The sequence below is a fragment of the Pelophylax lessonae genome, assembly GCF_965119305.1.
Source record: "Pelophylax lessonae genome assembly, chromosome: 6".
NCBI classification, from domain to species: domain Eukaryota; kingdom Metazoa; phylum Chordata; class Amphibia; order Anura; family Ranidae; genus Pelophylax; species Pelophylax lessonae.
In genome coordinates, this window is record NC_138773.1 from 303,128,954 (window position 1) to 303,154,166 (window position 25,213).

Below are 25,213 nucleotides of genomic sequence, written 5' to 3' on the forward strand. Positions count from 1 at the left end.
TTGTCTTCTTGGAAGACAAATCTCCGTCCCAGTCTCAGGTCTTTTGCAGACTCCATCGGGTTTTCTTCCAGAATGGTCCTGTATTTGGCTCCATCCATCTTCCCATCAATTTTAACCATCTTCCCTGTCCCTGCTGAAGAAAAGCAGGCCCAAACCATGATGCTGCCACCACCATGTTTGACAGTGGGGATGGTGTGTTCAGGGTGATGAGCTGTGTTGCTTTTACGCCAAACATAACGTTTTGCATTGTTGCCAAAAAGTTTGATTTTGGTTTCATCTGACCAGAGCACCTTCTTCCACATGTTTGGTGTCTCCCAGGTGGCTTGTGGCAAACTTTAAAAGACACTTTTTATGGATATCTTTAAGAAATGGCTTTCTTCTTGCCACTCTTCTATAAAGCCCAGATTTGTGCAGTATACGACTGATTGTTGTCCTATGGACAGAGTCTCCCACCTCAGCTGTAGATCTCTGCAGTTCATCCAGAGTGATCATGGGCCTCTTGGCTGCATCTCTGATCAGTCTTCTCCTTGTATGAGCTGAAAGTTTAGAGGGACGGCCAGGTCTTCGTAGATTTGCAGTGGTCTGATACTCCTTCCATTTCAATATTATCGCTTGCACAGTGCTCCTTGGGATGTTTAAAGCTTGGGAAATCTTTTTGTATCCAAATCCGGCTTTAAACTTCTCCACAACAGTATCTCGGACCTGCCTGGTGTGTTCCTTGTTCTTCATGATGCTCTCTGCGCTTTAAACAGACCTCTGAGACTATCACAGTGCAGGTGCATTTATACGGAGACTTGATTACACACAGGTGGATTCTATTTATCATCATTAGTCATTTAGATCAACATTGGATCATTCAGAGATCCTCACTGAACTTCTGGAGAGAGTTTGCTGCACTGAAAGTAAAGGGGCTGAATAATTTTGCACGCCCAATTTTTCAGTTTTTTATTTGTTAAAAAAAGTTTGAAATATCCAATAAATTTCGTTCCACTTCATGATTGTGTCCCACTTGTTGTTGATTCTTCAAAAAAAATTACAGTTTTATATCTTTAGGTTTGAAGCCTGAAATGTGGCAAAAGGTCGAAAAGTTCAAGGGGGCCGAATACTTTCGCAATGCACTGTATTTATGATGGTGTTGAGCGCACTATACTTTTTTTCTCATTTATCTCCCTATTTTCTTTCACATTTATTTTACTGCTTCAGCAACTTGGGATATGGGGTGGGAGAGCATATGGGGGGGGGGGGGGGGCGGCAATTTTTATTTTGCCTAGGGCGGCAAAAATCCTTGCACTGGCCCTGTACAGCAGCAATCACTAACATACAGTATATTTTTTTTTTGGACTAATGAGTTGTTCTATGTTTGTGTAGAAGGCCACTTTCACACAGGCAGACCGTTCAGATCCGCCTGTCTGTTTTTTTGGCAGATCTGAACGGATGCCCCATGCATCTCTATGGGGCATCAGATGTCAGCGAAGACATGTCCGCTGACATCCGATCCGATCCGTCAAATCTGGACGCATGGAAACCCTATTTTCCATTCGTCCAGCAGATTAGATCGGATGGGATCGCATGAGAACGGACAGACGGTCCGTTCCCATCCAATTCCCCCATAGAGAACAGCGGGACCTGACAGCTCTGTCTCTGCACACAGTGCAGAGACACAGTTGTCATGCGCCTGCTCAGCGGGGGATCGACGGATCGATCCTCTGCTGAGAAAAACGGAGTCTGCCGACAGACTCCCCTGTGTGAAAGGGGCCGAAGTATTTATTGTGTTATTCACATATTCACTTATTAGTAGTTTGTATCAGTTTGTACACAGATTTTTCACTTAGTGTTATATATATCGCGCTGATTATATATATTGGGTATATTTAGTCTCTGTAGGACTGCTGCATCCCATCTGCCTAAAATAACAATGTCGCTTCTGCAATGCGATTCCTGTGGATTGGCAGGGGGACCTTCTTTTTTATACTCTACCTGGGACAATGTTTTACTTCATTTCTATGCACTGTACACCTTGTGTTAAAAAAAAATGAATAAAAACTTTGAAATAGAAAATAACTGACAGAAGGCAGCTAGGGAATGGGCTGAATGGCAATGTTCCCTTTCAGAATTCATTCTGCACCTGATTATTCTTCCTCCTTTTTTTTTACACAACGCTACCGGCCTGAGCGTCTTGTTGTCCTTGCCGTCCCACTGTCATAGATTGGGGTTTTGTATCTATTACCTTTACAGAATTCTCTCTGCCGACTGTTCTATGCATCTCCTTTTCTGCACAAAATTCAGAAAACTGTTGCAGTTTGCATCATTTCATCACCAAATTTATTTTGCGGGCATAGCCTATGTTCCATTTCTTTTACAATTCGCTCAGCAAACTATTGTGTACATACTTTTTCTGTATATAATTCATTCTGAGGACCATTGTATGTCTTCATGTGAATTCTAGACTTCCTCTTTGCCTAAATCCCTCTCATCATTTATTTACAATACTGGCACATTGGTCTCCTTGTGCAAGCATTTCTTTTTATTTATTTTCAGGTTTATTCAATAAAAAGGAAATAAACCCAATGACTGAAATTTCATATAATCTTTAACATCCTAAGGTAGACTTTTACTTCTGTTCAATAAAAAAGTCTAAAAATCATAGCATGCAGCTCTGCATTCTAATAAACCGCTGGCGCACAAAGGGGAAGATAAGTATCACCTGGGACTAGAACCTGTGTCACTGGAAAAAACAACAACCAAAATGAAAGTTGTCAATAGTGATAATACATAGGTCCATAAAGGGTCCATACAGGGTCCATGAAAAATCCCAAGGTGCACTACTGAGGCAGCTCTTATGACAAATAGAAGATTGCTTGGAGCCAACTGAAGGAGAAAAACAGGCGTCACTCTAAGTGCAATAACTTGAGATTTATTCAGTAAGATCAATGGAAAAGGAATACTCACAAAGGTGATAAAATATAAGGCTCATAACAAACACTCCGGTGAGGATCAGGATAGCTGGAGCGGTAACCGTAGACAGGCTGTGAACGGTGACTGGCTGCACTTCCTGGTCCGAGAACACTCAGATGCCGATCCGTCGTCACTTCCGGGGGCGTGCTTACGTCATGGCGCCGGCGATACGTTCTCGGACCAGGAAGTGCGGCCAGTCACCGCTCACAGCCTGTCTACGGTTACCGCTCCGGCCATCCTGATCCTCACCGGAGTGTTTGTTATGAGCCTTATATTTTATCACCTTTGTGAGTATTCCTTTTCCAAAAATTGTATGTAGGGAGTGAAGGCATGTGCTGGTCTACACACAGAAAGGGTGCAGTCCAAGCATCAGGCCTGGGGGTTTAGATGTGCCACATATACTAACAAAAGAAGATTATTTTCACACTTCCAAACCATGTAAAAGGTAACAAATATAATTTTATTAGTTTTATGTTGACAACAGTAGGGAGTATAAAAGTTAAATGTGGTACAGCAATCATAAATACATATTACATAAAGCCCCAAAGTGTCCGGGCTACATAGGTATAATGACGAGCTGGAACTACGCATTTCGCATGAGATGCTTCCTCAGGTTCCAGCAAGGTAGAAATAACAATATGTTCTATGAAATAAGCAACATATCCATTAATTTATAAATAAACGTTAATATTATTCATACATATGGAATATACAAAATTTTAAGAGTAAAGAAAATTCCAGCTTTATACTGTTTGGGTCTTGTCAGTGTATCAAGAATTATTTATCTCTATAAGATTAAGAAATATTTTATTCCTTTATTTTGACCAGTCTTATATCAATGAATATTTATTTCATATTTTCTAAGCTCTATATTCTAGAAAAACTCAATTAATGTTATTTCTTTAGTTAATATACTCAAAATAATAAAAGAAAAAGAGGAAAAATAGAAAGAAAAAGAAAAAGGAGAGAGAAGGAGAGGTCCATTGGTCTTACTGAATAAATCTCAAGTTATTGCACTTAGAGTGGCGCCTGTGTTTCTCCTTCAGTTAGCTCTGCATTCTGATGTTTAATCATTTTATAGTATCTTTTGCTGACACCTGACCATTTGTTTACAAGTAAAAATCTGTATTTTTTGCTAGAAAATTTCTTAGAACTCCCAAACATTATATCTTTTTTTTTTTTTTTTTTTTTTTAGAGAATAAGAAGACAGTCCTTGCAAATTTTTATGTTACACGGTATTTGTGCAGTGATTTTCGAAATGCAATTTTTTATTTTTTTTTTTAAATACACTTTAATCAACTTTAATGCAAAAAACACAATATATAACCCAATGGTAAAATCTAAAAGGTGATGTTACGCAGAGTAAATGTCACGTTGTGGAATGGCGACAAACTACGATACTTAAAAATCTCCATAGACAGCGCTTTAAAACTTTTTACAGTTACAAGTTTAGAGGTACAGAGGAGTTCTAGCACTAGAATTATTGCTCTCGCTATAACGTTTGCGGCGATACCTCACATGTGTGGTGCAAACACTGTTTACACATGGGTGAGTGACTTACATATGCGTTCGCTTCGGCGTGTGGAGGGATGGGGGCAACGCATACTAGCTCATTATGAAATATTTACCGTAGAACGAAGCCCCCACAGTCCCGCCCGCTCACCGGTGACACGGCCGTCCTGCTTCCGGGTTCACGTCCCCCGGCCATCTGATTGGCCGGAAGGCACATTGACATCACTCCCGCACATGCGCACGGGAGCCGCCGTTCACGGCACAGGGCTCTGAAGGAACGGCACGGGCGACTGTACCTTTAGAGCACATGCCCCAATGACGTCGTCGACTGCATGAAATTTAAATATCTCCTAAATGGTGCAAGTTTAGGAGATATTTACAGTACCTATAGGTAAGCCTTATCATAGGATCACCTATAGGTACAAGTTATAAGAGTGGGTTTACAACCACTTTAACAACAACTTGCAAAGCTATCCATAACTCGGCCCCCAGCTACATCATTAACCTAGTCTCAAAAAACCAAACTGTTCATCCCAAGACCCCCTGCTCTCTAGCTCCCTCGTCACCTTCTCCCATGCTGAGCCTCTCCCAAACCTTTGGAACTCCCTAGCCCAATCAGTCTGAATATCTTCTACTCTGTCCACTTTTGGGTGATCTTTGAAAACCTCTCTCTTTAGAGAAGCTTATCCTGCCTCCACCTAACAACCATACATTAGTTTTCTCCATCAGCTCACCCCCCCACAGTTATTACCTTTTTGTATCACTTGACCCTCCCTTTTAGATTGTAAGCTCTAACAAGCAAGGCCCCGTGATTCCTCCTGTATTAAATTGCTTTGTAACTGTACTGCTTGCCCTCACCCCCTTGTAAACTGCTGCGCAAACTGCTGTCGCTATATAAATCCTGTATATTATTATTAATTGGTATGTGGACCGCCAGCAAATCAGTCCAGGTGTTTCCAATGAGGGGTACTGTTAATACACAGAATCAGTGCTTTAAGTGGGCTGGTATGCACTGGTACTCAGTACCGCCACTTCCAAATATGGCTCTTGAGCATACCGCCACCTCTCCGTGCGTCTTAGCGTACCAGTACGCTCATTTTGGACATCTGCGCCCTCAATTGCCCCCCCCCCCCCCAAGAATATTTCCCACTCCAGAGAAGGACCAGTCACCACCAGTGAGTCCCCCTGCTCCGGAGTCCCAGCCCAGGCCAGGGTGGGTGCTCTGTGGGGACCCTGATGAGGGTGGGGGGCGACAAAATTTATAGGCTATAATAGAGTACCTGCACCTCTTTTGGGCCACTTAAAGCACTGCACAGAATACAAAGAAATTTTAGGCAATTGTGCTCTTCCATCCTTGCAGTAACAGTTTGGGGAAGACCCTTTTTTGTGCCACTGTATAGAAAGCCTGCTCTATAAAGACATGGTTTGACAAGTTTGCTGGGGAGGAACCCAAGTGGCCTGCACAGAGCCCTGACCTCAACCCTAATGAACATGTTTGGAGTGAAATGTAACACAGATTGTAAGACAGGTCTTCTCAACCAATATCTCCATAAAGACATGGTTTGATGAGTTTGGTGTGAAGAAACTTGAGTGGTGTGCATAGAGCCCTGACCTCAACCCTACTGAACACCTATGAATCAATTAAAAACACCAATTGCAAGCCAGGACTTCTCAACAAACCTCTCTATAAAGACATGGTTTGATGAGTTACGTGTGGAAGAATATGAGTGTCCTGCACAGAGCCCTGACCTCAACCCTATCATAGCCCAAACCTCAATCTCTATAAAGACATGGTTTGATGAGCTTGATGTGAAGGAACATGAGTGTCCTGCACAGAGCCCTGATTTCAACCCTGGGATGATTTTGAACACAAATTGCGAGCCAGGTCTTCTCAACCAACATCTCCAATGGCGCTTTTGCACTGCATGGAACCGAACGGTTTGGCTCGCTTTTGTGCTTTTCCACTGCTGGTACCGCATGGTACGGTGTAGGAACAGTTCGGTACGGTACGGCGACGCTTTTCCACTACATAGAACCGAACGGTACGGCTCTCTAAAACAGTACCACCTCGATTGTGGTTCCAAGAGGTACCATACCCGGTACCATATCCCACAATCCTTTGCAAGCAGTCACTACTAGCCACTGATTGGTCAAAGAATCGTTGTTATCCCACCCACTTAACTTTAGTACTACTTTAGTGGAAAAGCAAACCGTACCAAACCGTACCGAACTGTTCCAACACCGTACCATGCGGTACCAGCAGTGGAAAAGCAAACCAGGCCAAGCAGGGCCGAGTAGAGCCGAGCCGGTACTTGCAGTGGAAAATTGCCATAAGTGTATCCAAATTACATCCCTATTTTTTAAAGCTATGTCATGTGATTATTTTAGTAAATCCACAAAACTAAGGATGAGAGATGGTTTCATGTTTACTGAGCTGAGCAGAACCTTCCGACACCTCTCTCCAATCCCTACATCCCCTTCTCCCTATATTTTCTCCCAGACTTTAGCCGCAAATGTACAGAGGTTGCCCAAAATAATAAAACAAAATAGGGGGAAAAAAAAACATAATTTGTATATTCTGAGCACTGGCGTTGACCCCTTGTGACCTTTGTGCCCTAAGCACCGGCCCACCCGACCCAACCAGCCCACAAACATGGTCCTGTCTAACTGATGTTGTTTTGCTCACAGAATAAAATTTCCTCTACCTCTTTATCTTATTCCTCATTGCTCAAACACAATGTAATTAAAATCCGGTTTGGGGGTCGGATGTCCTCCTTAGTCACTCCTCACCAGGATTTTAGGGGCTGTTTAATTAAAGTAATGTCATTCTTCAGTTATGAGCAAGGCAGGACGGCTTTTTCTATGTAAAAGCGGCAGCTTTAGGGCAAATTGCATTTGCTTGATAATTACAGAACACAAGCACAAAGCTTAACATTGTGCAGTGAGATTAGAAAATGAAAGATTTGTACGTTTTAATGTGGAGCTGACAGCGCATGAAAAAAAAAACGAAGTTATGATTTATTTAGCTTCCTAATCTGTCTCATCCTCCTCCATCACAGCCCTCGGTAGCAGAGGAAAAAAGTCTCCAGTTCCAGCCTACCCATTGCCAGTAGACCAGTAGACTTTTTTCGGCAGCAGGAGAGAGTTGGAGCCTTGCCAGGACTAAATCATTGCAACGGCCACCATTTTTGAACAAAATCCTCCGTCTCTTGTCACTTCAGTTAAGTCTTTATTAGGCCTTATTCACGTTTGGGGGGGAGGGTGCTCAGCTGCCCCTTTATACTGCCCCGCAAACACTGTCCCTTAAAGCGGGAACTTCAAAGCTTTTAGGGACGTTCAGCTTTATGTCCAACCCCCCTCCACATTTGGCACAGAATTTTTTTGGGGGAGCAGTGGGTAATCAGTTTTGATAGGTACCCGCTCCCACCACCCCAACCCCCACCCCCATTCCTTTGCCTGCAGCCTTTTGGGACAAGTCAAGGTCCCAGAAGTATGTGGCAGGACCGTTCCCACAGCACGTCTCGCGCATGTGCAGTGAGAAGCCGGCTGGCTAAGTCACAGCTGGCTTCCAACAACAAACATGCTGGCCCCCGGGTCACCCGAAGATTGGCGAAGAACCGGCCCAGGTGGGGATGGTGCTGAATCCCTGCACAGGTAAGTGTCTTTTTTTAAAAATCAGCAGCTATAGTATTTGTAGCTATTGATTTTTTATTTTTTTTTGGGTGAACATCCTCTTTATAGTGGAGTTCCACCCACTGGCTGGTTCACACCCCCCCTCCGCTTCCACATTTGGCACTTTTTGGGGGGAGCGGGTACCTGGTTTTGACAGGTACCCGCTCCCACTTCCAGGTAAGATCGTAGATCGGTGATCTACGACATTTCCGGTCCCCCCACTGCCTTCTGGGACATACAGAGGTCCCAGAAGACAGTGGGACCATTCTGAAAGTGCAGCGCAACTCGTGCATGCGCAGTAGGAAACTTTCTGTGAAGCCAGAAGGCTTCACTGCTGGTTTCCCTTACTTACGATGCCGGGACCTGCACCCAAAGCCGATTGACAAATCGGCTTGGGGTGCCAACATCGCGAGATCCCTGGACAGGTAAGCGTCCTTATATTAAAAGTCAGCAGCTACAGTAATTTTACATTAGACTGTAGCTCTGCTTTAACCACTTGCTGACTGCCTAACGTAGATCTACGGCGGCGGTCAGCCCCTCAGAGGCAAAGCAACGTAGGTCTACATCGCTAGCCTGTGAGGCTTATGTATAGCACTGATTACTGTAGAAATGTCACTGGTAAACCCAAAGTGTCAAAAATGTCAGTCAAGGGTCCGATCTGTCCGCCGCAATGTCGCAGTCCCGCAAAAAAAATCGCAGATCGCCGCCATTACTCGTTAAAAAAAAAAAACAACAAAAATGACAAAAATCTTTCCCATAGTTAGTAAACGCAATAACTTTTGCATAAACCAATCAAAATACGCTTTTTGCGATTTTTTTAACAAACGTGTAGCATAAAACAAATTGGCCAAAAATGTTAAAAAATTTAGATTTTTACATTTTTTGGGGGGGAATTTCATATAAAAAAATGTGAAAAATATTGTTATTTTTGCAAAATTGATGCTCTTTTTTTTTTTTTGTTTATAGCGCATGATCAAAAAATCGCACAGGTGATCAAATACCACCAAAAGAAAGCTCTGTTTGTGGGAAAAAAAGGACGTGAAATTCGTTTAGGTACAGCGTTGCACGACCGCGCAATTGTCCGTTAAAGCAACGCAGTGCCGAATCGCAAAATAGGCCCTGGTCAGGAAGGGGGTAAAATCTTCCGGGGCTTAAGTGGTTAAGCGGCAAAGGCTGTGGACAGGGGTGTACACGTCACCTCCACAATGCTCTGCAAAAACGATCCCCCTGTTGCAATTAGAGGGCATTATCACTCTCGAAACCCAACCCAATCAGATGAACAGTGCAATGCACACAGCTGGTAATGGTGTGGAATTTGAGGGTTTAAAACAGGCAATTGTTAGACGACATATCACTTTAGACGAAAGTGAGACTAGGTAAAAGGGGGAGGAGAATGAAAACTGTCTGTAAGGGTTTTCTCTTTTTATTGAAGGAGGTGGTTGTATTTTGTATAATGGAAAATTACAAAAATGTATTTAAACAAAAAATAAATATCACTTCCTCACCGAAGTCAAACACCGAAAGCATACAGTATCTCACAAAAGTGAGTACACCCTCACATTTTTGTAAATATTTTATTCTATCTTTTCATGTGACAACACTGAAGAAATGACACTTTGCTACAATGTAAAGTAGTGAGTGTACAGCTTGTATAACAGTGTAAATTTGCTGTCCCCTCAAAATAACTCAACACACAGCCATTAATGTCTAAACACCTGGCAACAAAAGTGAGTACACCTCCTAAATGAAAATGTCCAAATTGGGCCCAATTAGCCATTTTCCCTCCCCAGTGTCATGTGACTCATTAGTGTTAAAAGGTCTCAGGTGTGAATGGGGAGCAGGTGTGTTAAATATGGTGTTATCGCTCTCACTCTATCATACCGGACAATGGAAGTTCAACATGGCACCTCATGGCAAAGAACTCTCTGAGGATCTGAAAAAAGAATTGTTGCTCTACATAAAGATGGCCTAGGCTATCAGAAGATTGCCAAGACCCTGAAACTGAGCTACACCACGGTGGCCAAGACCATACAGCGGTTAAACAGGACAGGTTCCACTCAGAACAGGCCTCTCCATGGTCCACCAAAGAAGTTGAGTGCACGTGCTCAGCATCATATCCAAAGGTTGTCTTTGGGAAATAGACGTATTAGTGCTGGCAGCATTGCTGCAGAGGTTAAAGGCGTGGAGGGTCAGCCTGTCAGTGCTCAGACCATACGTCGCACACTGCATCAAATTGGTCTGCATGGCTGTCATCCCAGAAGGAAGCCTCTTCTAAAGATGATGCACAAGAAAGCCTGTAAACAGTTTGCTGAAGACAAGCAGACTAAGGACATGGATTACTGGAACCATCTCCTGTGGTCTGATGAGACCAAGATAAACCTTTTTGGTTCAGATGTTGTCAAGCGTGTGTGGCGGCAACCAGATGAAGAGTACAAAGACAAGTGTGTCTTGCCTACAGTCAAGCATGGTGGTGGGAGTGTCATGGTCTGGGGCTGCATGAGTGCTGCCAGCACTGGGGAGCTACAGTTCATTGAGGGAACCATGAATGCCAACATGTACTGTGACATACTGAGGCAGAGCATGATCCCCTCCCTTCAGAGACTGGACCGCAGGGCAGTATTCCAACATGATAACAACCCCAAATACACCTCCAAGACGACCACTGCCTTACTAAAAAAGCTCAGGGTAAAGGTGATGGACTGGCCAAGCATGTCTCAAGACCTAAACTCTATTGAGCATCTGTGAGGACCCCTCAAACGGAATGTGGAGGAGCGCAAGGTCTCTAACATCCACCAGCTCCATGATGTTGTCATGAAGGAGTGGAAGAGGACTCCAGTGGCAACCTGTGAAGCTCTGGGGAACTCCATGTCCAAGAGGGTTAAAGTAGTGCTGGAAAATAATGGCGGCCACACAAAATATTGACACTTTGGGGCCAATTTGGACATTTTGACTTAGGAGTGTACTCACTTTTGTTGCCAGCGGTTTAGACATTAATGGCTGTGTGTTGAGTTATTTTGAGGGCACAGCAAATTTACACTGTTATACAAGCTGTACACTCACTACTTTACATTGTAGCAAAGTGTCATTTCTTCAGTGTTGTCACATGAAAAGATATAATAAAATGTTTACAAAAATGTGAGGGGCGTACTCACTTTTGTGAGATACTGTATATGAGCACTTGAATTCTATCTAGCAATTTTTTGCAGCAGGGATAATTCAAAGGGATAATTCAGACCAACAAGCTAGCCATTGTACACAATTCAGTTCTACTCAACTGGTTCCTCTCCCTGTTGGTGCAACAACCCCGCACAGCTGTCAAAATCTAAATAACATCACCATCAGCAAGGGTATTGCTGCAGTTTTCAATACCAAGACTGGAATTTGAAGTACACGAAACCTGGCATTGGTATAGAGCCTTTTTTTTTTACCCTGGGTGTTCCCTTTAAACTTGGTCAGTGCTTAGTTTATTTTATCTGTCGATATGTTTGCTCTTTCCACGAAGCCATTACCCTGCTGCACAAAGTGCTTGGAGTCTGCCCAGTTCTACTCCCTCCTGGGACAGATCTAGATAGTGACGTGTTGATGGGGAGATGTTAATTTCCGGTAATCACCACTCAGATGGACAAGATTTCAGCTAATAACTGCAGAGATAGCTGTCTCTGTCTATTAGTATCTGCTTTACATCTTCTTTCACTTATAGTCAGTCTTCTGAACTTGAAGCTCATCTCATCTATTCTCTCCTTGTGTTGCTGAACTTCTGAAGGGCCTTCATCAAACTTCCTTAAGACCTTCATCATGGGAAACGACACCTTTGCTGAAGCAACAGATAAATTCCTGAGAACCACCAATATTCACGGGCTGAGCCACCTGAGGTCCTTATATTCCCTGTTCCACCGTCTGCTCTGGATGGCAGCCTTCATTGCCTCCTTTAGTCTTTTCGTCACCTGGTCATTAGAGCACTTCTACTACCTATTGTCCTATCCAACGCACACCAATGTCAAGATGATTTGGGCCAGACAGCTCAACTTTCCATCCGTGACCCTTTGTAGAATCCAGCAGCTGAATGTGGTCACCCATAACATTTCTTCATTTGGAATTCGCTCTAAAACCAAGTTTTTTTCTGACCTACCTGGTCCCACAGGGGACAACCTAGATGGCATGCTTGTCCATTGCATGTACTGTGGGAAAAATTGTACAGAAGAAGACTTTACCCCTGTGAGTTAAACAGAAAGCAATTGTAATTATCCATTTGCAGTTTCTTACCTTGACCATAACCATGATACCAGTATCAGGACAAGTTCATCTAGTGCCCAGGGCAAGAATGTGGAGCTGCACCCTCTCCCCCACTGTTAATGCATGCTTTAGAATGGGTTTACTGTGTCCATTCTCTGACCCCTTGCTTTGCTGTGTCCAGGACAGCTGCCCCTTCCTGCCCACCCTTTGTCCCAGCCCTGCGTAATAGCTACAGATCCTATATGTTATCTAAACAAAGTTTTGGTGTGAGTTGTGTTGGTAGATGTACCTAGACTACTTTTATCTTTTAACTTTTCTTCTCCAGATCTCTAATTATACAGTTTTTCCATGTTTTTTTTATGTTTCCGTGTATTATAGGTCCATTGTATGCCTGAATATTAAAATGTAAATATGGTGCCATGCGGCACTGGGGTCCTTGGTTCGAGTCCGGGTCAGGCCACTAACTGCATGAAGTTTGCATGTTCTCCCTGTGCTTGCGTAGGTTTCCTCTGTGTAATCTGGTTTCTTTCCACTGGTAGGGTAATTGCCAAGTGTCTAAATTTGACCCTTATATTCGAATGCCCGAGATGGCTGTCTCACCATCTGCTCCAACCAATAAATTGCTCTGAGTCCCCAATATAATTATACCTTTTTTTTCCCATATATGACATCCATGCCATCCTGGCTGTTACTTTCAAACAATTTCAAGCAATCCTCCATTTTCCCCTCTTTTACAAATATTGAAGGACCCAAAACAAGATATTACAGCATCCCGATAGCAACTAGAGTTTCCCTAGAGAAGGTTAAAAAACGAGATGGTTTGATTATGGGAAGCACACGAGAGTCCTATTGCACACACGTTCATGAGGTCCATTTACTATCTAATGCAGCCTTCCTCAACCTTTTTCAGGTGACATACATTTCTGGTCTCAAGGAACCCCTGCTAATAATGGCTATATCCAGGGCCGCTGATAGGGGGGGACCACCAGCCCTCTTGTAGGGGGCCCGAGCACACAGGGGGGCCCACACAGAGAGGGGGATTAGTGATGGACAACAAATACAGAAATCCCTACTATCAGCTTTTACCTGTTGAGAAAGAGACTCACTAATCCCCCTCCCTTGTGTGGGCCCCCTCCCATCACTGGCTCTAATGTTATCTCTGCTCAGGAGTTTATTTGTAAATTGTAACTTTGTTTCTCTCTCTCTGATCACTGAGCTCCAACTGCCCAGCCTGTATATTTTTCTCATCTTCTTTTTTATTTAACATAGTTGTTTTTTTTTTTCGAATTAGCAGGAATTATGTGAGTTATGTTATATTTGTGTCTGCTAATAGTGATTTTGTTGTAATTTTAGCTAAATATATCTTTAATATTTGCTTGGGGGGGCCCTGCTAGGTAGTCTGTATGGGGCCCCGCGATTTCTAAAAGCAGCCCTGCCTATTGCACACACATCCATGGGGTCCTTTTACTGTCTAATGCAGCCTTCCTCAACCTTTTTCAGGTGACATACATTTCTGGTCTCAAGGAACCCCTGCTAATAATGGCTATATCTACAGATCACCATACATTAGTGTGATGGTCACTAGGGAGAATTCTCATTACATGTGTGGTCATGGGGAACATTTCCCTCTTACAGATAGTTAAAAAGATTATTGGTGTCAGGTGAGAGGAAGACATTTCTCATTGTTCAAGGAAACCCCTAGAAACCTCTGGAGGAACCCTAGTTGAGAAAGGCTGGTTAATGTTTTTACACGGCTGGTTGAATGGGATATGATGCCGGCACCACTAAGAAGACAGAGATATTACCTTAAGGCTTTGAGGCATGGTCATCTACAGAAGTACGTGTGTTGCCCATTGTGTTCTTATAGTGTTTTCTTCTTGTTCACAGGTGTATACCAGATACGGGAAATGCTACACCTTCAACGCAGACAAAAATAACCCCAAAGTGACCCGACAGGGCGGTATGGGAAATGGACTGGAGATAATGCTTGACATTCAGCAGGAGGAATACCTGCCTATCTGGAGAGAGACAAGTGAGTATCAGGTGCTATTGGCAGAATACAGAGCTACATCCATTTACCTGTTGTGTACAGTCTGACACCTACTTCATGTACACTTCACGTCTCATATCCCAGTATACAAGGCATCATGTACAATATAAGTAATGTTGTGGATAAAATCTAAAAAGAACATTTTCTGCTTAGCTTCTAATACATGCAAAATATTCCCGTATTGTCTTTTTAACCACTTCTGGACCGGAAGGATTTGCCCCCTTAATGACCTGGCCCTATTTTGCGATTCGGCACTGCATTAATTTAATGGGCAATTGCGCAGTCGTGCGACGCTGTACCCAAATAAAATTGATGTCCTTTTTTTCCCACAAATAGAGCTTTTCTTTTGGTGGTATTTGATCACCTGCACGATTTTTATTTTTTGCGCTACAAACAAAAAAAAGAGGGACAATTTTGAAAAAAAAACAATATTTTTCACATTCTGCTATATGACAATCTCAAGGAAAAAAAATTTAGGGCCAATTTGTTTTCTGCTCCATATTTTTGGTAAAAGAAAAATCGCAATAAGCATATTTTGATTTTGATGGTTTGCACAAAAGTTATTGCGTCTACTAACTACGGGAAAGATTTATGTCATCTTTATTGTTTGTTTGTTTGTAATGACGGCGATCTGCGATTTTTTGTGGGACTGCGACATTGCGGCAGACGGATCGGACCCCTAACTGACATTTTTGACACTTTTGGGGGGGATCAGTGACATTACTACAGTAATCAGTGCACTGTTATTGTAATAATGACACTGGCAGGGAAAGGGTTAACCCTATGGGTGATCAATGGGTTAAATGTGAGCCTAGGGGAGTGATTCTAACTGTGGGGGGGCGTGGCTTGTGAAATTACCATAGAGACCTGTGTTCCTATATAGAAGGATCACATGAGCTCTGTGATCAATCCAGGGAGAAGAACGGTCAGCTGTGTTTACAGCAGCCGACCGTCCTTCTCTCTCAGCGGGGAGCGATCGCGGGTGTCAGGTGGCAATCAGAGCTGCCTGACCCGTGCATTGGCTTCCCCTCTCCCGAATGGGGGCAGGAGTGCCCAGCCGGCGGCGCGCGCTCGCCTCCTAGCTTCCAGCACGTGACCGATGTAGGTCTACGTCGGTTTGCGCATGAGAGCCACCCTGCCACAGTAAAATGGCGGCGGGTGGTCGGGAAGTGGTTAAGACTGCATCAAGTACTAATTGGTCTGCCAGAAATGCAGTCAGTGCCCAACTTTTCCTATCTGACAACACTTTTCCTTCTGCACTGAAATCCCAAGCATGTTTTCAGCCATGCCCAGTTCTTTTCTGCTGAACAACAGGACACAACACCATTCCCCATCTCCGTAACATAAGGAAATATGTTCTGTAGACCACAGGGAGCTGGGTAGGGCAGATAACCCCTTTTCTTTATAAAGATCCAATCACCAATGGGAGTCTGTATTACATAGAAGCTACACTCTTTGTAACCTTATTTTTATTAAATTATTTACTTCTTCTTTCTCCTTGTCAGAGAAAAAGTGTTGGGCTGAATGCAACATAAACTATATTGTCAAAAGTATTAGTAAGAACCTAACATTTTTACATAAGCACTTAGCAATGTCATATAATAATAAATATTTAACAATATAAAATATAATAAAATGTATAATGTATTTAATAATAAATATCTTTCCTATTCATTTTTATATATAAACACTATATTACCAAAAGTATTGGGACACCTGCCTTTACATACACTGGAACTTTATTGACATCCCAGTCTTGGGTTCAATATTGAGTTGGCCCACCCTTTGCAGCTATAACAGCTTCAACTCTTCTGGGAAGGCTGTCCACAAGGTTTAGGAGTGTGTCTATGGGAATGTTTGACCATTCTTCCAGAAGCGCATTTGTGAGGTCAGGCACTCGGGGTACCGCTAGGGAGATCGCTGGATCTTGTAAGAGAGGGTACTCACCTTGTCCCCGGGATCCGGTGATGTATCCTGGCGGTGTGCGGCGGCGGATCTTCCTCCCGACGCTCTGTGCCCCGGCTTCCGTCTCCTGCGAAGTGACGCTCGCAGGGGGGTGGAACCGGCGGCAAATTCAAACAGTAAAACACACCAAACACACTGATAAATTACAAAATAAAATAAAATCACATTAGTTTGCCCCCCAGTGCCCTTTCCTGCAGTTTTACTGTACTTTATATGTATATATATATATATATATATACATATAATATATATATATGTATACGTGTGTATATACAGTGGGTACAGAAAGTATTCAGACCCCCTTAAATTTTTCACTCTTTGTTATATTGCAGCCATTTGCTAAAATCATTTAAGTTCATTCTTCTTCCTCATGAATGTACACATAGCACCCCATACTGACAGAAAAACACAGAATTGTTGACATTGTTGCAGATTTATTAAAAAAGAAAAACTGAAATATCACATGGTCCTAAGTATTCAGACCCTTTGCTCAGTATTTAGTAGAAACCCCCTTTTGATCTAATACAGCCAGGAGTCTTTTTGGGAAAGATGCAACAAGTCTTTCACACCTGGATTTGGGGATCCTCTGCCATTCCTCCTTGCAGATCATCTCCAGTTCTGTCAGGTTGGATGGTAAACGTTGGTGGACAGCCATTTTTAGGTCTCTCCAGAGATGCTCCATTGGGTTTAAGTCAGGGCTCTGTCTGGGCCATTCAAGAACAGTCACGGAGTTGTGAAGCCACTCCTTCGTTATTTTAGCTGTGTGCTTAGGGTCATTGTCTTGTTGGAAGGTAAACCTTCGGCCCAGTCTGAGGTCCAGAGCACTCTGGAGAAGGTTTTTGTCCAGGATATTCCTGTACTTGGCCGCATTCATCTTTCCCTCGATTGCAACCAGTCGTCCTGTCCCTGCAGCTGAAAAACACCCCCACAGCATGATGCTGCCACCACCATGCTTCACTGTTGGGACTGTATTGGACAGGTGATGAGCAGTGCCTGGTTTTCTCCACACATACCGCTTACAATTAAGGCCAAAAAGTTCTATTTTGGTCTCATCAGACCAGAGAATCTTATTTCTCACCATCTTGGAGTCCTTCAGGTGTTTTTTAGCAAACTCCATGCGGGCTTTCATGTGTCTTACACTGAGGAGAGGCTTCCGTCGGGCCACTCTGCCATAAAGCCCCGACTGGTGGAGGGCTGCAGTGATGGTTGACTTTCTACAACTTTCTCCCATCTCCTGACTGCGTCTCTGGAGCTCAGCCACAGTGATCTTTGGGTTCTTCTTTACCTCTCTCACCAAGGCTCTTCTCCCCCGATAGCTCAGTTTGGCCGGACGGCCAGCTCTAGGAAGGGTTCTGGTCATCCCAAACATCTTCCATTTGAGGATTATGGGGGCCACTGTGCTCTTAGGAACCTTAAGTGCAGCAGAAATCTTTTTGTAACCTTGGCCAGATCTGTGCCTTGCCACAATTCTGTCTCTGAGCTCTTCAGGCAGTTCCTTTGACCTCATGATTCTCATTCGCTCTGACATGCATTGTGATCTGGAAGGTCTTATATAGACAGGTGTATGGCTTTCCTAATCAAGTCCAATCAGTATAATCAAACACAGCTGGACTCAAATGAAGGTGTAGAACCATCTCAAGGATGATCAGAAGAAATGGAAAGCACCTGAGTTAAATATATGAGTGTCACAGCAAAGGGTCTGAATACTTAGGACCATGTGATATTTCAGTTTTTCTTTTTTAATAAATCTGCAACAATGTCAACAATTCTGTGTTTTTCTGTCAGTATGGGGTGCTATGTGTACATTCATGATGAGGAAGAAGAATGAAAATAAATGATTTTAGCAAATGGCTGCAATATAACAAAGAGTGAAAAATTTAAGGGGGTCTGAATACTTTCCGTACCCACTGTATATATATATATATATATATATATATATATACAGTGCCTTGCGAAAGTATTCGGGCCCCCTTGAACTTTGCGACCTTTTGCCACATTTCAGGCTTCAAACATAAAGATATAAAACTGTATTTTTTTGTGAAGAATCAACAACAAGTGGGACACAATCATGAAGTTGAATGAAATTTATTGGATATTTCAAACTTTTTTAACAAATAAAAAACTGAAAAATTGGGTGTGCAAAATTATTCAGCCCCCTTAAGTTAATACTTTGTAGCGTCACCTTTTGCTGCGATTACAGCTGTAAGTCGCTTGGGGTATGTCTCTATGAGTTTTGCACATCGAGAGACTGAAATTTTTGCCCATTCCTCCTTGCAAAACAGCTCAAGCTCAGTGAGGTTGGATGGAGAGCGTTTGTGAACAGCAGTTTTCAGTTCTTTCCACAGATTCTCGATTGGATTCAGGTCTGGACTTTGACTTGGCCATTCTTACACCTGGATATGTTTATTTGTGAACCATTCCATTGTAGATTTTGCTTTATGTTTTGGATCATTGTCTTGTTGGAAAACAAATCTCCGTCCCAGTCTCAGGTCTTTTGCAGACTCCATCAGGTTTTCTTCCAGAATGGTCCTGTATTTGGCTCCATCCATCTTCCCATCAATTTTAACCATCTTCCCTGTCCCTGCTGAAGAAAAGCAGGCCCAAACCATTAAGCTGCCACCACCATGTTTGACAGTGGGGATGGTGTGTTCAGGGTGATGAGCTGTGTTGCTTTTACGTCAAACATAACGTTTTGCATTGTTGCCAAAAAGTTCAATTTTGGTTTCATCTGACCAGAGCACCTTCTTCCATATGTTTGGTGTCTCCCAGGTGGCTTGTGGCCAACTTTAAGCGACACTTTTTATGGATATCTTTAAGAAATGGCTTTCTTCTTGCCACTCTTCTATAAAGGCCAGATTTGTGCAGTATACGACTGATTGTTGTCCTATGGACAGAGTCTCCCACCTCAGCTGTAGATCTCTGCAGTTCATCCAGAGTGATCATGGGCCTCTTGGCTGCATCTCTGATCAGTCTTCTCCTTGTATGAGCTGAAAGTTTAGAGGGACGGCCAGGTCTTCGTAGATTTGCAGTGGTCTGATACTCCTTCCATTTCAATATTATCGCTTGCACAGTGCTCCTTGGGATGTTTAAAGCTTGGTAAATCTTTTTGTATCCAAATCCGGCTTTAAACTTCTCCACAACAGTATCTCGGACCTGCCTGGTGTGTTCCTTGTTCTTCATGATGCTCTCTGCGCTTTAAACGGATCTCTGAGACTATCACAGTGCAGGTGCATTTATACGAAGACTTGATTACACACAGGTGGATTCTATTTATCATCATTAGTCATTTAGGTCAACATTGGATCATTCAGAGATCCTCACTGAACTCCTGGAGAGAGTTTGCTGCACTGAAAGTAAAGGGGCTGAATAATTTTGCACACCCAATTTTTCAGTTTTTTATTTGTTAACAAAGTTTGAAATATCCAATAAATTCCGTTCCACTTCATGATTGTGTCTCACTTTGTGTTGATTCTCCACAAAATATTTCAGTTCTATATCTTTATGTTTGAAGCCTGAAATGTGGCAAAAGGTCGCAAAGTACATGGGGGCCGAATACTTTCGCAAGGCACTGTATATATATATATATATATACATACATACATACTTTAACTTATTTATAGTTATTTATTATATTATAATTTATGATTTTGTGTTTTAAACTTTATCATACCCAAGATGTTATAAAGAAGAACGCACAGTAAAAAAAAAAAAATCATATGTAAATAGTTGGTTTGGGCCGCTCATTCTTAAGAATTACATGCAAAATAATGGTACCGCTTTCAGCACCTAAAATCGGAAAGAATCATACAGCCAGGGAGGTTAAAGAGTCATTGTAATCATTTGATGAAGATTTTTCTTTTGTTTGTTCACTTTGCCACATTCAAATAAAAAAAAAATAAAAAAAAAAATTTCAATTTGCCGATTCAAAATGTACTTGTTTGAACGTTTCCAATCAAAGAAATCAGTAAATTTGAAGGAAATTAGAAAAAGACATAAAACGAATTCCAAATATGAATCCCGAATAGGAATGGAACGAATCAACTGAATTTAAGGGAACAAAAAAAAAAAAAAGAAATTTTTTCCTCATGCACATGTCTAGTCAGTAGGGTGGACTGGAATTTTTATAGCATTTGTATGTTGTCCATAGAGGTGCAAATGAGTAAGCCAAGGTGAAGCCACTGTCAGCCAATGATTTTGTACACATAATCTTTAAATAGAAGGACCGACTTCCCAATGGGGAACCATCCAGACCCAATGTTAGTAAGACATCATGTAGTCAAAGTAGTCAAGGCACAGATATTCCAAAAAGGGGGCTCTTCATAAGTATCTTAGAACCCAGCTCAGTTCACACCCAGCCAACCTTCTTCTATACCCTGCCTGAGCTCAGTGCAGATAATATTACCAGTCCTGATCTCAGGCATTGGGCAGGTCATATTCATGTAGACATTGGGCTGACATTTCTGTCCTAACAAGAAGAGAATACAAGTGAATAACAGCAGACACATCCAACCCTCAGGGATAAAGTTGTATTATTAACCTCCCTGGCGGTATGATTATGTCAGGAATTACATACCAAAAGCGGTACAATTGTTTTCATGGAAATTTGGCGTTATGTATTATAGGCCTACAATTCTTAGTAATTACTGACTTAAACCTGACCAAAACAAGAGTCTAGTAAACATCCCAGATGTGATAAATTTGAAACACAAACGCGTGAATTATAATCGAATCAATAATATTATTTTATTATTTAATATATAATATATATAATAAAATTATATTATTGATTAGTTTATAATTCATGCATTATATATTATATATAGATATATGTGTGTGTGTGTATATATATATATATATATATATATATATATATATATATATATATATAATATATAACGCATGAATTATAATTGAATCAATAATATCATTTTTTATATATATATGTGTGTGTGTGTGCATATATATATATATATATATATATGTATATACACACATATATATATATATATATATATATATATATATATATATATATATATATGCGCATATATATGTATATATATATATATATATATATATATATATATATGCATATATATATATGCATATATATATATATATATATATATATATATATATATGCATATATGCATATATATATATATGCATATATATATATATATATATATATATGCATATATATATATATATATATATATATATGTGCATATATATATATATATATATATATATGCATATATATATATGCATATATATATATATATGCATATATATGCATATATATATATATATATATATATATATATATATATATATATAATATAAAATGTGTTTTGTGCAACGTTTTTTTTTTTTTTTTGAATTTCCCTCCCTAGTTCCGCTCCCATGCAGCATTGCTGCTGCAGGGAACGGAACTAGGAAGTGATCACACCGACGGAGACTGACGGAGAGCGGCGGGGATCTCGGCTGGCGGTCACAGCAATGAGAGATCATCGCTGGATCTCCAGGAGAAGGTAAGAGAACACCGCTGTGCTCTCTGCACATCCACCCCAAGCGTGACTCGGGGTTACCGCTCCTGCAATGAAAAATCCACCCCGAGTCACGCTCGGGAATACCGCCAAGGTGGTTAATAACAACCTAAAGTGGATCTTCATCTTCTAAAACATGATCCCTCTTCTCCACCCCTCCTCTGGTCATCTGCATAGATAGTGGTCTTTTGTTTTATAAATTGTCCAGCCCTGCTCCCCCCAATGCACGTCATTCCCTTAGGACAGTCAGAGGAGAATGAAAACTCCATCTACAAGCTTTAACCAGACACTGATAGACGTCACAAGACTGCTATATACTGCTGATGAGAAAAGGTATTTAGCAGTTTATATTTACTAAAATAATTGCATTTCCATGTTCTGTGTACTGTGGGAGACCAGATATAGTGACTGCAGGCTCCTGGGGAGACCAGATATAGTGACTGCAGGCTCCTGGGGAGACCAGATATAGTGACTGCAGACTCCTGGGTTTACTAACACTTTAGGAATGGATATTTAGATTCTTACAAGTGACTAATTTCCAAGCCCAAGCTCATTCCTGGTACCAGGTACTTCTCTTTACTCCAGACAACCAAAGTAGCAAAGGTGCTTATTTGCAGGGAGAAGGGTGGCAATTTAAAGGAGAGTGTTGGATCTCTGAAGAGAGACCACTGATTCTACACAGAGAGCAAGGGTCCTTCTCTGTAGCATGCTAGCAGAAGACAGGCTTTTTTTCTTAGCCTGCAAATGCTTTCTGAAGCCCCGTACACACGTACCGATGGTCGGCTTACAAATGTTCCTCTTTTCTCCCCGGGATGTCGGTGTCTGCTGAAAAGTGCAAAGACAGCACAAGGACAGCACAAGAATTTTGTCCGCCGACTGCAGAAGTGATGTCATGTAATGGTTAACTTTCCCTGTGTTTTCTATTTTCTGAGCATGCCCAGTCTTGCAAATCTGCGGTCTGTCGGCCGAATTGTGTACTGACAGGCGAACAATCGTCCGTTCTGGTGTCGGCATACAAATATTTTCATGTTTGCACGAAAGACTTTTGTCCGCGGATTGTGCGCAGACATCTGTCGGAGGCACCATACTAACACGCGTACAATCGGCAGATCCTTCGTCCACCGACGTTTGTATGCCGACGATCGGTACGTGTGTACGGGCCTTAAGGAAAACAATCTGTAAAACTTTGTACACCTTTTGTCTTGATGTACCTAAAATGCATGCATCTAGCTGACCTCAACTGAAAGCTCATTTGGACTTTAGGTGAACCGATTTCTTTGCTCTGCATGGGCACAGCGCAAGTTTATTTTTAAAAGAACCAATCAGGAGTGGGCATTTGTAAGGGGTCGATTTACTAAAGGCAAATAGACTTTGCACTTTGCAGTTGCACTCTGCAAGTGCAGTTGCTCCAGAGCTTAGTAAATGAGGTAAGGCTTCACTTTGCAAAGAGTACCCAATCACGTGCCAGGAAATAAAAATGATAAAAAAACAGCATTTTTGCTTGCACATGATTGGATGGCGGAAGGCAGCAGAGCTTCTGCTCATTTACTAAGCTCTGGAGCAACTGCTCTTACAGAATGCACAGTCTATTTGCCTTTAGTAAATCCACCCTAAATCTCCGCTCTAAGGCCAGGTCCACACTGCTCCGACATGAAAGTAGGGATCGACCGATTATCGGCAAAGCCAATATATCGGGGGCCGATATGCACCTTCCCCGATAGATCGGAATCGGCCACCAAGGTGACCAATATTGCCGATATTTCGGGAAAGTGCTTGTACCAGAGTGATGACTGCAGCTACAGGCATCACCTCGGTACCAGCCTCCATAGCTGATGGTCAGGTGTCTTGTAATGACAACCGATGCGGCAGAGAAGCCCCCCCCCTCCCGCTGCCTTCCCGGGCTCGCCCGGGTCTCCCGTCCCACCGGGAGACCTGGGCAACCAGCCTGCATGGCCGCCGAAGACCCAATCAAAGCCGCATTCGGCTCTGATGGGTCTCCATTCAAAAACCCAGAAGTGATGTCATGAGTGACATCACTTCCAGGTACTCTGCGCCAGATTCAAAAAATGACCGCATTCAAAACAGCCAAACTTGACGTTTTGAATGCTTTTAAGTGCAGAGGAGGGGTTTGGGGTCTTTTAGACCCCCAGATCCCTCCACAAGCGTAAAAATTTTAAATGTACGAAAATATCGGCCAATATCGGCATTGGCCTTGGCATTGGCCAAAATATCGGTATCGGTATCTGCAACGAAAAACTGATATCGGTCGATCACTACATGAATGTCCCGTGATTTCCCATCCGACTTTGCCCTGCATCATCGGTCAGACATCGGTCAGACTTTAAAGAACAGGATCTGACTTGAGATGAGTGCAACTTAGGTCTGGTATGGATTTTTTTTTACAATACATTTTACAGTGTTAAAATTGCCTCTGAGCACAAGTCACATGCCACAAAGTCGGATCAGTTAAGATTCTGATCCGACTTGGATACGAATTACACCCAGTTCACACTGGTGCGACAGTCGCATGACATGTAAAAATCAATGTTTCCCTATGAGAGCTGTCTTAACTGTTACAACTTGTGGCGGTCTGACTTTGGAAAAGTTTCCTGCACTACTTTGGTCGGACTTCTGTCCAATTTCAGCCCATGGAAATGAATGTCAGCCGTATCCATGTCGGTTTAGCATCCTAACTGATCCGACTTTTGACATGCAACTTGCGTTCAGAGACAATGTTAGCACTGCAAAATGTATTGGGAAAAGAAATCCATACCAGACCCAAGTTGCACTCATCTCAAGTCGGATCCTGTTCATTAAAGTCTAACCAATGTCTGACCAATGATGTTGCAGGGCAAAGTCGGATTGGGAAGTCGCGGGACTTTCATGTCAGAGCAGTGTGAGCCCGGCCTATGGACTGAAGTCAGACAGAAGACTGACCAAAGTAGTGCAGGACACAAGTCGGACCAGTTAAGACGGCTCTCATAGGGAAACATGAGAGCATACAAAGCGGATTTCTTTCCTCCCCTCCCCCCCCCCTTTTTTTTTTTCAAACCCGTACTTACCAGGTGTGATTAGTTCTGCACATTTCAGATAATGACTAGTACTTCCAGATATCGGGAAACGTGCCTTTCTCTCCTTCCTCCCACAATGCAGCACTTAATGCTCAAGTGGTCAGTCGCCCATTGTCACATGAGGGTGGGGGGACCATCCCCAGCCCCAACTGTAAGCTCTAACCTGATCCATATAGAGCTTATCAATGGGACTTTTTCGTTACTTT

The 25,213-nt window shown here is 42.3% G+C and overlaps 1 protein-coding gene across 2 annotated transcripts in view; it reads left to right on the top strand.

The window, feature by feature from the left end:
• The window catches only part of ASIC4 (acid sensing ion channel subunit family member 4), a 567,147-nt gene that overhangs the window by 484,535 nt on the left and 57,399 nt on the right, over positions 1-25,213 (top strand). For both annotated transcript variants that reach the window (XR_014225389.1, XM_082260095.1), the window contains exon 2: positions 14,260-14,404. Coding sequence is in view for 1 of the 2 variants with exons in the window: in XM_082260095.1 (XP_082116221.1) it covers positions 14,260-14,404 (145 nt within the window). In the remaining variant the exon portion in view is untranslated. The remainder of the gene's footprint in view (positions 1-14,259; positions 14,405-25,213) is intronic.